The sequence below is a fragment of the Ascidia mentula genome, chromosome 9 (assembly GCF_947561715.1).
Source record: "Ascidia mentula chromosome 9, kaAscMent1.1, whole genome shotgun sequence".
NCBI classification, from domain to species: domain Eukaryota; kingdom Metazoa; phylum Chordata; class Ascidiacea; order Phlebobranchia; family Ascidiidae; genus Ascidia; species Ascidia mentula.
In genome coordinates, this window is record NC_138574.1 from 4,598,620 (window position 1) to 4,610,654 (window position 12,035).

Consider the following 12,035-nt stretch of genomic DNA (forward strand, 5'->3'; position numbering starts at 1 on the left):
GATCATGACATTGTGAGATAAAACGCCTTTGTTTACCGGCAAAGGTCCAAAATAAATTTTGCCAGAGGTTACCTGAGAAGACCAGATTTTTAAAATATGTTTATTTAACCATAGAATACTAGTTTTCTATGATTTAACCGTGACCGACGTAAATGCAAAAAACTGACACAAAAATGTCGTGTGTTTTCTCATATTCTAATTGTTCTTCTTTAATTTAATAACGATTTAATTACTGTAAATAATGCCTATCAACAACAAAATAAAAATTTGTTTTGAATTTTGCTGAGTCAGCATTTCTACGTCATTGTTGAACTTGCTTTTCTGGAAGAGGTCTAAAATCGTCATAAAAAGGGGAAATGAAGGTTATAATGGCAGGTATGCCAAAGACTGGGACCAAGTCCATGGTAGAAGCTCTGAGCATACTTGGGTACAATGTCCATGATACAATGCAACATTACAGACAACATAGGTGATTACAAAAGAAGCAGTAATTTTTGGCAATACATGGTACATTATTAATCATTGCAACATTTTAGGGTCTCAACAGCAGACCATTTTTTGTATGAATTAGAGACCATATTAATCTATCTATTTGTTTGCTACAATAGAAGTACATTTTAACTGTCTCCATATCTAAGTTTTTCAACTTTTGAAAGGCAAGTTTGGTATGATTTTCTTGGTGGAAAAGCAAGTATTGAAGATATACGACAATCTTATGATGGAGTTGATGCTGTGACTGACATTCCAGTATATCATTTCTGGGAGCAATTGCTTGAAGCTTTTCCTGACAGTAAAGTACTTGCATGTTCTCAACTCTTTGGGTTTTTTATGTCTGGAGTTGCCCAATTAATGCAGAATTAAAAACAAAACATATTTTTAAGGTTGCAAGTTTTGTGAGTAACATAAAAACCTTTCAAGCCTTGCGCACTAGCAATACTTTAACAAAGAGTATTTAGATAATCCTTACAACTCGAAATGAAGATGGATGGGTAAAAAGTGTGCAAGGGCAACTAAAAGCATGGCAGGACAACACATTTGTATGCTTTCTCATGGTTTTGTCACCAACTGGATGGAGTTTCTTCAGATTTTTGTCTGATTTCTGTGAGTACAAATTTTTCAAATATCCTGCAGAAGTTTAAAGAGATACAAAACACATGATTCCATTGTTTATAGTCATTGTAATTTTTGGATATGGTCCAACAACACCATTTTCCTCATGGCGAATGAGCAACAATAACATTTTGGTGAAATTTCGTGAGCACAATTCATATGTGTTAACGGTAAGATGTTCAAAGTAGTTTAAAAAAATCAAATGTGTAAATTCCTATTGGTATTAATACACATGCTCATAATTTAGAAGACATCAAAAGAGCAAATGCTCGCATATGATGTGAAAGATGGTTGGGAACCATTATGCAAATTTCTTGGCAAAGATATTCCAAATCAACCATTTCCCAGAATGAATGTCGGTGGATCTATTGTTAAGGAGCGAACGAAAGCAGATCCAACATTTCAACGCATGAAATATGAATCACTTATTTCTATCTCTATTATAATCCTTGCACTTTCAGTGTTGTTATATTACTTCTTATAATTTTGTTCTAAATTTTACTAAATTTTTTTTAAGTGTAAAGTTTTTTGCAATTGACTAATTGTTGGCATTTTTGTGGAATTTGTTATCTTACTTTCAGTAAAAATTCAAATCACATGTTGTATGATCAAGGTGCAAGTTTACATTAATGTAAATGCTTCATCATAAACCCTATGCATTCTTGTGTATTTATTTTCCTTGTGCTTGTGATTTTTGTAAATTAAAATATTTTTTGTTGTGCTTATATATTGTAGATCTACAACTTGGAGTCGTCAAAAAAATAGTACAATACAAATGTAATGAAGATACAAAACTTATTCAACCTGGTTGTACAGAATCACCAGCTCCACTGATGAGACCTCTTAAGTCGAAATAATGTGCACTACTGTTTGCAGCTCTCAACATACAACAATAATTTGTAGGCCTGCATTTTTTTAGATGCTTTAGTCCGTTTACAAACGTTTAACACCACGTCATATCATTAACAATCTGTATTTGATAAAAAATGCGCACGTGAACTTGAGAAAACCAAACAGACGAAAGTCGCGTAATCCTAGTAATCATCTTTTTGTTACTGTCTCGTCTTTGATATCCCTTTATATTGCGACTTTTTCCACTAATTAACAGATATCAATTTGGTCTCACACAGATCATAACTTGTGGTCTCCCAGATCAGCCCAAATCTCGGTATTGGCCCATATCGAACTTGGGTCCAAGAACACCATCAGTGACGGGACCTGCAGCCACATGCCTGTCATACCAATACTTTCTTGACAGCCTTGATCATGGGTCGCTGTGTTACAAATCTGTCAAAAACTATTCCAGACCCTACATTCTGGTGACCCCGACGTGATCTCGAACACAACGCCTACTCATGCTGGCATCCGGTCAAATCGCCGTTGCCTATCCGCTAATGTTGTAGTCAAATAAATTCAAGTGCAACGCAAAACTGCTGGAAAGCTTGTTTTGTGTGTATTATTTAGTGATGTTCCCAGTTCCAAATTATCCGGATAGTTATCAATCACATCCGGCGGGATAATTTGGATCCGGCAGTTTGTTAACACCGATTCGTGTATTTTATCGGTATGGCAAAAATGCTTGATTGCCAAACAAAATGCTATGTTAAGGTTAGCTTATCATGAGTGGAACAAATAAACGTGGGCATTCATTAATATGGTATAACACGTCACGTAAAACCTTAATAACAAACAACAGAAAAATGTGTCTTCGTTTTTAAGACAATCAATTGACGAATTATTATTTTTATGTAAGAAAAATATGCTAATGGGTATATCCTATAGGCCTTTACAACAATGGAACAATAAAGAATTGGTAGAGGTACTTTGACAAAGGTACTTTTTTTATGCTACGACCTTTTGTGGTGCTAAATGTATTTGATCACGTGATGATTTCGAGTTTCAGAAAATGTCAATTCAACCGTGACTGTCGCAAATGATAAAATATTGTGCATTTCCTAATATTCTGGTTATTCTCCTTCATACAAATTTCAAAATAAAGATTTTAACATTGTAAATAATGCCACAAACACAAAATGAACAACAAAATAAAAAAATATCTTGTGTACTCTACCGTGATGTTTGCGGTTTGCTGAATCAACATTTCTTCGTCATTGTTCAACTGGTCCATTCTGTGTCTTGCTTTACTAAAAAAGTTCCAAAATCGTCATAAAAAGAGAAAATGAAGGTTATAACAGCAGGTGTATGCAAAACAGGGACCAAGTCTATGGCAGCAGCTTTGAATATACTTGGGTACAATGTCCATGATACAATGCAGCACTACAGATACCACAGGTTATTAGCAAAGCAATGACATGTGTTTGAAGCTTCTATTTCGTGCAATATTTGTACTTTGCACTGGAATTATTCATCATATTGTGGGTTTTACTTAATGATTATGAAGACCAAGGCTTTGCAACAAACATTAGTGTAATAAGGTCGTATTGCCACGTCGTCAACATAAAGGCATCCGCTGAGTTGTACAATGTGTTCAATGCATGTGTATGTTAAGCAAATCATGTTTTTTCATGCGAACTGTCAAGTGCAAGTCCATATTTCAGCGTAAGATTGTTGCAGTTTGTAGGTGTGTGTCTTTTCCATTGTCTCAGTTTTTCAGTGACATAATGACGCAATAAATCCCTTAAACCTACAAAATAAGAAGCATTACGTGGTCATCAAATATGTTTTTATCTTTTTAATAGTTGACTTATAAGCAAAAGAGTATAATTACACAAAGTTTTTTTTGGAACTGTGCATGGGTACTGCAGAGGGCTTGTGCGCAACCAACCGTAACTTTGTATGATATTGAATTTTGTGTACAGGTGGTTTGAAACGCGTAGATTATCTTGCCAATTTACCATACTTTGAAAGGTACAATAGACATTCAACAAAAAATGTTTTTGCATTAGAACCAAATTACAGTTGTCAGCAATCAGTTCAAACCTCAACAATAGTACTAAACAAACTTTCTCGCCACTATACTTGACCATCTTTACGCAATTGAGCATAATGGCGACATGCAACTTCTTTATTTCAAACAACTCTGATCAGCGTTGCGAAAATAGGTGCCAAACTTCACCAATATCACGTACGAGAACGGAACTTTAATGCTCTACAAAATGCAATGAAAAGATTTGAAAATAAGATGGCGATTCATCAAATTTCACAACGTTGTGCGTTATTTGAATTAGGGAAAATTTTCGCATCGAAATTATGCTGAATCGCGCAAAGTGTATGTAAAATAGGGGCGATTCGGATGTTGACCGCCATCTTATTTTCAAATCTTTTCATTGCATTTTGTTAAAGCATTAAATTTCCGTTCTCGTGATATTGGTCAAGTTTGGCACTTTTTATGCTGCCTTTCACAGCACGGTGACAACTTATGAATAATACTATTTGTGAATTGGCTGGAATTATTTAGAAGTATTGCTTTCCTCGTGTTATTATTTTTTATATTTCAAGTATGGTGGCGAGAAAGTTTGACTAATATTATTGTTGAGGTTTGTAATGCTTGCTGACAACCGTAATTTAATTCTAATGCAAAACAAATTAATGAATCTTCATGATTATTCTGCTAGAATGAGGATGGTAGTTTGTCGGTCCATTTTGGCACAGTGTTGCCATTTGGCCGTTTTCATGACCAGATGTCAGAAATTTGGCCATTTATGGAAATTGGCTTGGCCGCGTGAAATACGTTTGGCCGTAAAGTAAACATTTGGTCCCAATTCTCTGCTATAATGTGTATATTTAGTCCCAATGTAAGTGCGTGCGAAACGATTTGTACAGAACATTTGACTGCATATTGATGGTTATTTGCATTGTGTTCCGTACGACGCATGAAAACACACAACATCCAATCCGTGAAGCTACCACGCAATCTGTGTACAGCCACCTTTACACCAAAAATGGGAATTTAAAACTTTTTCGGTTATCCACTACAACATTTTTATATGTTTTATAGGCAAGTTTGGTATGATTTTCTCAAAGGAAAAGCAAATATTGAAGATATACGAAAATCTTATGAGGGAGTGGATGCTGTGACATCATTGCCAATATATCAATTTTGGGAACAATTACTTGAAGCTTTTCCAGACAGCAAAGTACTTTCATTTTCTTTATTAAGTTCTAGGTTTATAGCTTATTCCAGGGTTTCCCAAACTTTCTGGCCGCAGACCCCATTTTGTGAACCCGTTTGTAGATTCCCCAACCAAAATTTATTAATTATTTTCTGTTGTATTTCTATGTTTGATCCACATATAAGTCTGTGTAAAACAGAAATCTGTGCGAATTTTAATATATAGACGTGAACAGGGCCACCACCTGTTATTTTGGTTATAGATTTGAGTTAAAATACTACGCGAAATCGTAGCGTTAATATTAGCACAGATTTCTATGTTACATAGGCTTATACGTGGATCAAGTTTGGAAAAAACTTTGTGGCCCGGTGTAAAAGTATCTTCCGAGAAAATGCTGCTCAGTAACCGTGCGCGTGCAGACCGCGTGGTGATGTTTGTTTGGTCTTGTGTGGCTAGTTGTTGTCGTGTGTTTTTAATTGAATTTTATTGGATTAAGATTCTATTGAAATAAGGTTTATTGGGATAATATTAAGGCAACTGTTGGATGTGTTGTGTTCTCACAACGCGTAGCCAAATACTGGTCATTCTAAATTGAATGCAAGTGTGTGTTGTGTTCTACGACATTTTGTGTAGAGGACTAATTAAGTTGCTGTGTATTGTGTAGCGCCGTCGATCCACTGGAAACAGTACGTTACACTGTATTTTTCTCAGGCGCCCAATCGTAATCAGCGTGGAAAATACTACAAAACAATATCAACAGTAACGAATCATGTTTATTAACTTAACTGACAACATTAAAAGAAAGGATGGGTTTGGTTTGTGCTGCATAAATTGATCGAATCTCGGTACTATTTGCGACGGGCAAACTGAAGTCCGGGTCCACGCACATGCTGGACTTGTATTTTGTCTCCATGTATGTAAGAACAGAAACTGCCTTTTCGCACATGTAGTTGGTGGCCAAAGGCAATAAAATTTTCGTTCCCGTGTGTGCGAGCGATGGATACTGGCTCTTGCGTTTTCAGAAATTTATCCATAATCTATACTTTAAGTTTAAGGTCGACACTCAATTTAGTTTGGTGTAATCACAATCATCACCAGTAACTCCACTCTACAAAACAGCAAATACGACCTTAACCTCAACAGAACTTCACCGTCGATAAGTTGAATTCTTACGTCATAGACGCGTAGTAAAAGAAATAATTGTAAACAACTTTAACATCGTAAGATACATTCAAAAGTGGAGTAATTGAGTAATGTGCGTATTGCAAAGCTTACGAAACCACTCTAGTTACGAATTACTGCATTGATTACTGCTTACCATGAAATGTACTACTTAGATTTTTTGATATATCTTTGCGGACCCCCGTGCTGTCGTTGCGGACCCAGGTTTGGGAACCCCTGGCGTATTGTATAAAGTATCTCATGTTTGTGACATATTTTATATAGGTAATATTTTTAATGTTTGACCTTTGGTTCCACCTTGCACTTACTTTCGATATGGCAATTCCTCGAATCAGATTTGTTACAGGTAATTTTGACATCTCGAAATGAAGAAAGGTGGGTAAAAAGTATACAAGGGCAATTAAAGGCATGGCAGGACAAAACTTTATGCTTTCTCATGGTTTTGTCACCAACTGGATGGAGTTTCTTTCGATTTCTGTCTGATTTCTGTGAGTATTTAAAAAAAAAATTAATTTTGGATCTTTTTTAAAGCTGTTAAATCTATGAGTCTTGTTTTGTTGTAGTCACCGTAATTTATGGATATGGTCCAACAACCCCATTCTCCTCATGGCGAATGAGCAACAACAACATTTTAGTGAAATTTCGTGAGCACAATTCATATGTGTTAACGGTAAGATGTTCAAAGTATTTCAAACAATTAAATGTTCAAAATCAGTTTTTAAAAAGAATTTCACCATTGGAATTAATACACATGTTCATATTTTAGAAGACACCAAAAGAGCAATTGCTCGCATATGATGTGAAAGATGGTTGGGAACCATTATGCAAATTTCTTGGCAAGGATGTTCCGAATCAACCATTTCCCAGAATGAATGTCGGTGGATCTATTGTTAAGGAACGAATGAAAGCAGATCCAACATTTCAACGCATGAAATATGAATCACTTATTTCCATCTCAATTATAATCCTTGCACTTTCAGTGTTGCTATATTACTTCCTGTAGTTTTTACCCGAGTTGATGAACTTAGAAAAGTTTAAACAATTTTTAAAAATGAAATGTTGGGAATTTTTTGTTACATTATTGTAAATGCTCAATCGCAAACCATGCGTTCCGGTGTATAAATTGTCTTTGTGTGTGTGAATTTTTTAAAATACCATTTTTGTTTGTTGTGCTATATATATATATAGTACAACCTATAATCGAGCCATTTATTGCCAACGATAAAATGTGCATAAAAATGTCAAACGATGAAAAGAGACGTGTAAGAATGTCTCAGACTTGTGTGCAACGGATTCGTAATCCACAAAAGCTAATCAGTACACAAAAGTCACATTGCTATGTCACTGGCGCCAAACTGGTCGTTGTGTTGTTTGTAATTTCCAGTACATCGTTTCTGTTACCATTTGTCCAAGTCTAATAATGCAAACAAGCTTATTCTTTTACCTACCTTGTATGTTATGAGACTCTCTTCAATGAGGTCATTTTATTTCTTACACCAGCTTCTGCGAGTGCCGTGCCTGGTATTCTATTCTAATCGATGCCACGTAAAACTGCTTGTTTGAAAAGGATTGGAGTTAACGTTGCCTACCTTGTGTTGTGCTTTTGGCAAAAATAAAATTGTACATATCAAATTGTAAGGCTTATTACAGGCTTCGCAGCCCAGGCATTTCAGCCTAGCTGGATCAGCCACTTTTCCCGACAAGTCGGAGCGAGATCGTATACAGATTGTCGAAAAAACGTTTTGGAATCATTTTTTGTATAAGTGTGAACGTGTGCAACATTAGGGTGAATGAAATGCCACAAACCTCTGTACGGGTGGACGTAACCGAAGAAGTTCTGCAATAGACCTGATAGTATCAGCTGAACTTTTGTGACATGGCAAAAATAGCAAGCGATTTAGTAAACCTACGATAAATCCAGCAAATAGTAATCTGGTTGTGCACCTAATCATATTTAAAGAATATAGTACATAGGCACAAGACCTTAAACAACCACTATAACTGCTCAAGTATGGGAGAAGATCATAAATATCATAAATATTTGATGTTGTGTATAGTTACAAGCTTCACCCGACCAAGTTATTATAATTTGAAAACTGAAACAAATGTTGTGAGTTTTCTCATATTCTGGTTGTTCTTCTTCAATTTAATAACGATTTAATTACTGTAAATAATGCCCATCAACAACAAAATAAAAATTTTGTTTTGAGTTTTGCTGAGTCAACATTTCTTCGTCATCGTTGAACTAGATTATGACATTGAAGTCTTGCTTTACTGGAGAAGGTCTAAAATTGTCATAAAAAGAGGAAATGAAGGTTGTTATGGCAGGTATGTCAAAGACTGGGACCAAGTCCATGGCAGCAGCTATGCGAATACTTGGGTACAATGTCCATGATACAATGCAACACTACAGATACCACAGGTTATTAGCAAAGCAATGACATACGTGAACGTGACCAACTTGTTAATTTTCCACTGAAATGTTTCACAAACTTTTGGCTTGTGGGTATCACTCAATATTGTGATCCCTGCACCTGACCTGACATATGCTTGTCACTAAATAGCTTGTTCATTTTACACCACAGAGTTTCATTTTGTGTTGTTTGTAATTAGGATCTGGTTTACCCAGAAAAAGGGAATTTATTGCCTTTTTCCGGTTTTCCAGTATAAAGTTTTACCATATTTATAGGCAAGTTTGGTATGATTTTCTCAAAGGAAAAGCAAATATTGAGGATATACGAAAATCTTATGAGGGAGTGGATGCTGTGATAGATATACCAATATATCAATTTTGGGAACAAATACTTGAAGTTTTTCCAGACAGCAAAGTACTTTCATTTGCTCTTGGTTGATAGTATATTGTTTAATGTATCTCCTGTTTTGTGACATAATTTAAATAGGCAATATTTTAAGCCCTAATATTAAAACCATCAGAAGTAAGTAAGTAAATAATAGCACCTTTGGTTCCACCTTGCACTTACTTATAAATAATTTGCAGCACCTCAAATAAGTTATGTTATAGATAATCTTTACAACTCGAAATGAAGAAGAATGGGTGAAAAGTGTACAAGGACAAATGAAAGCATGGCAGGACAACACTTTTGTATGCTTTCTCATGGTTTTGTCACCAACTGGATGGAGTTTCTTCAGATTTTTGTCTGATTTCTGTGAGTATTTTTGTATTTTAGATCTTTTTAAGAGCTGTTAAGTCTATGAGTCTTGTTTTGTTAGGCACGGTAATTTATGGGTATGGTCCAACAACCCCATTCTCCTCTTGGCAAATGAGCAACAACAACATTTTGGTGAAATTTCGTGAGCACAATTCATATGTGTTAACGGTATGATGGTTAAATTAGTTTAAAAAAATATAATCGGTTTCCAAAAAGTTGTTGTAAAGAATTTCACCATTGGTATTAATACACATGTTCATAATTTAGAAGACACCAAAAGAGAAATTGCTCGCATATGATGTAGAAGATGGTTGGGAACCATTATGCAAATTTCTTGGCAAAGATGTTCCGAATCAACCATTTCCCAGAATGAATGTCGGTGGATCTATTGTTAAGGAACGAATGAAAGCAGATCCAACATTTCAACGCATGAAATATGAATCACTTGCTTCAATCTCTGTTATAATCCTTGCACTTTCAGTGTTGTTATATTACTTATAATTTTGTTTTGTATTTTGCTATTTGATAAAGTTTTAAATTTTTGTGTAAAGTTTTTTGCAATTCACTAATTGTTGGCACTTTTGTGCAATTTGTTATCTTGCTTTCAGTAAAGATTAAAATCACATGTTGTATGATCAAGGTGCGAGTTTACATTAATGTAAGTGCCTTATCACAAACCACTATGCATTCTGGTGTATTAATTTTCTTTGTGCTTGTGATTTTTGTAAATAAAAAAACTTCTTCCTTTATCAATTCCACCTCACAGTTCTCTAACTGTTTTAATATTCACGTTTATTCCGGCAGTTTCGAAATCATTTCCTAAGTTGTGATTTTAAAAGATTTTCCGACCACACCTATTCAAATAGAATATTAAAAGCACATAAAGACTCATTACAGCAGCCTCAACATTACACCGGCCGGAACGAGGAGAACGTATAGGAGCTTATTACGTCATAAGACGTCGACAACAATATCACTGGTGGCAGGAAATAACTATTTCGTACTAGGGAGCGTATTGTCCGTAACACAGCTCGTGCCGTCAAATGCCAGTAAAAAGAAAAAAAAACAATACAAATGTAAACGATGTAATGAAGATGCAAAACAAATTTAACCTGGATGTGCAGAATCATCAGCTCCACTGATGAGAGCTCATAAGTCGAAATAGTGTGCACTTCTGTCAACAATCCTTAGTAGCATAGTAGGCCTACATTTTTTTTAGACGCTTTAGCCCGTCTACATTTACTCTACACACGGTTAATCCAGGGTTGCCAGAATGTTTTTTTTGTTTAGAGCCAAACAACACGACAAAAAACGCCAAAAAGCGCCAAAACTAGTTTTGAGTGAAACAGAAGAGAGCCAATCGTTTAAATACTGCATTGTTTAATTTTCTGCTTCCCGAACATATGTTCAATTGTATTTACAAATTACATTCATGTGGTAGAGCAACATATAATCGCTTCTTTGTTTATTAATGCTCTTGGATTATATCCGTCTTTCTATGTGCATAGCAGTGCCAGTGCTACGCAAACTTTTAACAAACAGTCTTTCAAAACTTAAATTAAGACGTCACTAAAGAAGTAGTCAAGTTTACGAAAAAGTCATACAAATGTTTTCTATGGACTTTGGTTTACGCTACCCAGGAATACAGTTTGCAACGCTTCTGTACTAGCTTGGGCTGTGATGCGTGACGTTTTTACCGAAAAGAAGCATACCGCGAACCTGTTTCGTCACGAACGAGCCCGGGCAACTTCCGAACGCAAAGCTAACAGGAAAAACGCCAGAAAAGGGCCAAATAAGCCAAACTGAATTTTGGGCGCCAGACAAAATGGAAAAAAGCCAAATTCAGGGAATTTGGCGCCGAAAGCGCCAATCTGGCAACCCTGGGTTAATCCCACGTCATATCACGTGCTAACGCATTCACAATGATTGGGTAATTAGAATTGAATTTTTGCCCATTGACATTGCTTTCATTTACAGTTTTGCTTGTGCTGCGTTTTCATTTCCATGCTTGTGTGTTTAACTTTTCGTACACTACCATTTCATCTGACTTAGTTTCAGCCTCCTATCCGGTCAGTTACTCGACAACCATTATTTGGTTCTTAGCTGTATACCCTTTCGGCTCACAAAGGCCCCCATATCAGCATTTGAAAAATTGTGAAATTCATGATGACGAAAAAATAAACAAATCTTGAATCTTGAATCTTAACAATCTGTATTTGATGAAAAATGCGAAAGTTGCCTAATTCCAGCAGCAATCCCTTTATATTGTGACTTTTAACATATCTTAATTTGGTCTTACACAGATCATAACTTGTGGTCTCACAGATCATGTCATTGGTCTCAGAGATCGCAATTTGGTCTCACAGATCAGCTCAAATCTCGGTATTGGCCCATATCGAACTTGGGTCCAAGAACACCATCAGTGACGGGACCTGCAGCCAGCATGTCATGCCAAGACTTTCTTGACAGTCTTGATCATGGGTCGCTGTGTTGCAAATCT

At 35.8% G+C, this 12,035-nt stretch overlaps 3 protein-coding genes across 4 annotated transcripts; all 3 read left to right on the plus strand.

Moving 5' to 3' along the window:
• Nucleotides 1-319: 319 nt before the first annotated feature.
• Nucleotides 320-1,831, plus strand: LOC145913985 (uncharacterized). 2 transcript variants are annotated; one of them, XM_083001756.1, is made up of 5 exons: nt 320-469; nt 657-795; nt 957-1,101; nt 1,174-1,280; nt 1,358-1,831. In XM_083001756.1, exons 1-5 carry the CDS (start codon nt 357-359, stop codon nt 1,592-1,594), a joined length of 741 nt encoding a protein of 246 aa, XP_082857882.1. In that variant the 5' UTR covers nt 320-356; the 3' UTR covers nt 1,595-1,831. The 2 variants fall into 2 exon arrangements, with proteins under 2 accessions (XP_082857882.1, XP_082857883.1); XM_083001757.1 differs by having other exon boundaries at nt 1,361-1,831.
• Nucleotides 1,832-3,233: 1,402 nt separating this feature from the next.
• Nucleotides 3,234-7,991, plus strand: LOC145913862 (uncharacterized). Its single transcript, XM_083001625.1, has 5 exons — nt 3,234-3,402; nt 5,069-5,207; nt 6,712-6,853; nt 6,929-7,035; nt 7,132-7,991. The coding sequence occupies exons 1-5, from the start codon at nt 3,290-3,292 to the stop codon at nt 7,366-7,368; spliced, it is 738 nt and encodes a 245-aa protein (XP_082857751.1). The 5' UTR covers nt 3,234-3,289; the 3' UTR covers nt 7,369-7,991.
• Nucleotides 7,992-8,609: 618 nt separating this feature from the next.
• Nucleotides 8,610-10,331, plus strand: LOC145913831 (uncharacterized). The gene is made up of 5 exons (XM_083001590.1): nt 8,610-8,787; nt 9,055-9,193; nt 9,388-9,532; nt 9,597-9,703; nt 9,803-10,331. The coding sequence occupies exons 1-5, from the start codon at nt 8,675-8,677 to the stop codon at nt 10,034-10,036; spliced, it is 738 nt and encodes a 245-aa protein (XP_082857716.1). The 5' UTR covers nt 8,610-8,674; the 3' UTR covers nt 10,037-10,331.
• Nucleotides 10,332-12,035: the final 1,704 nt, after the last annotated feature.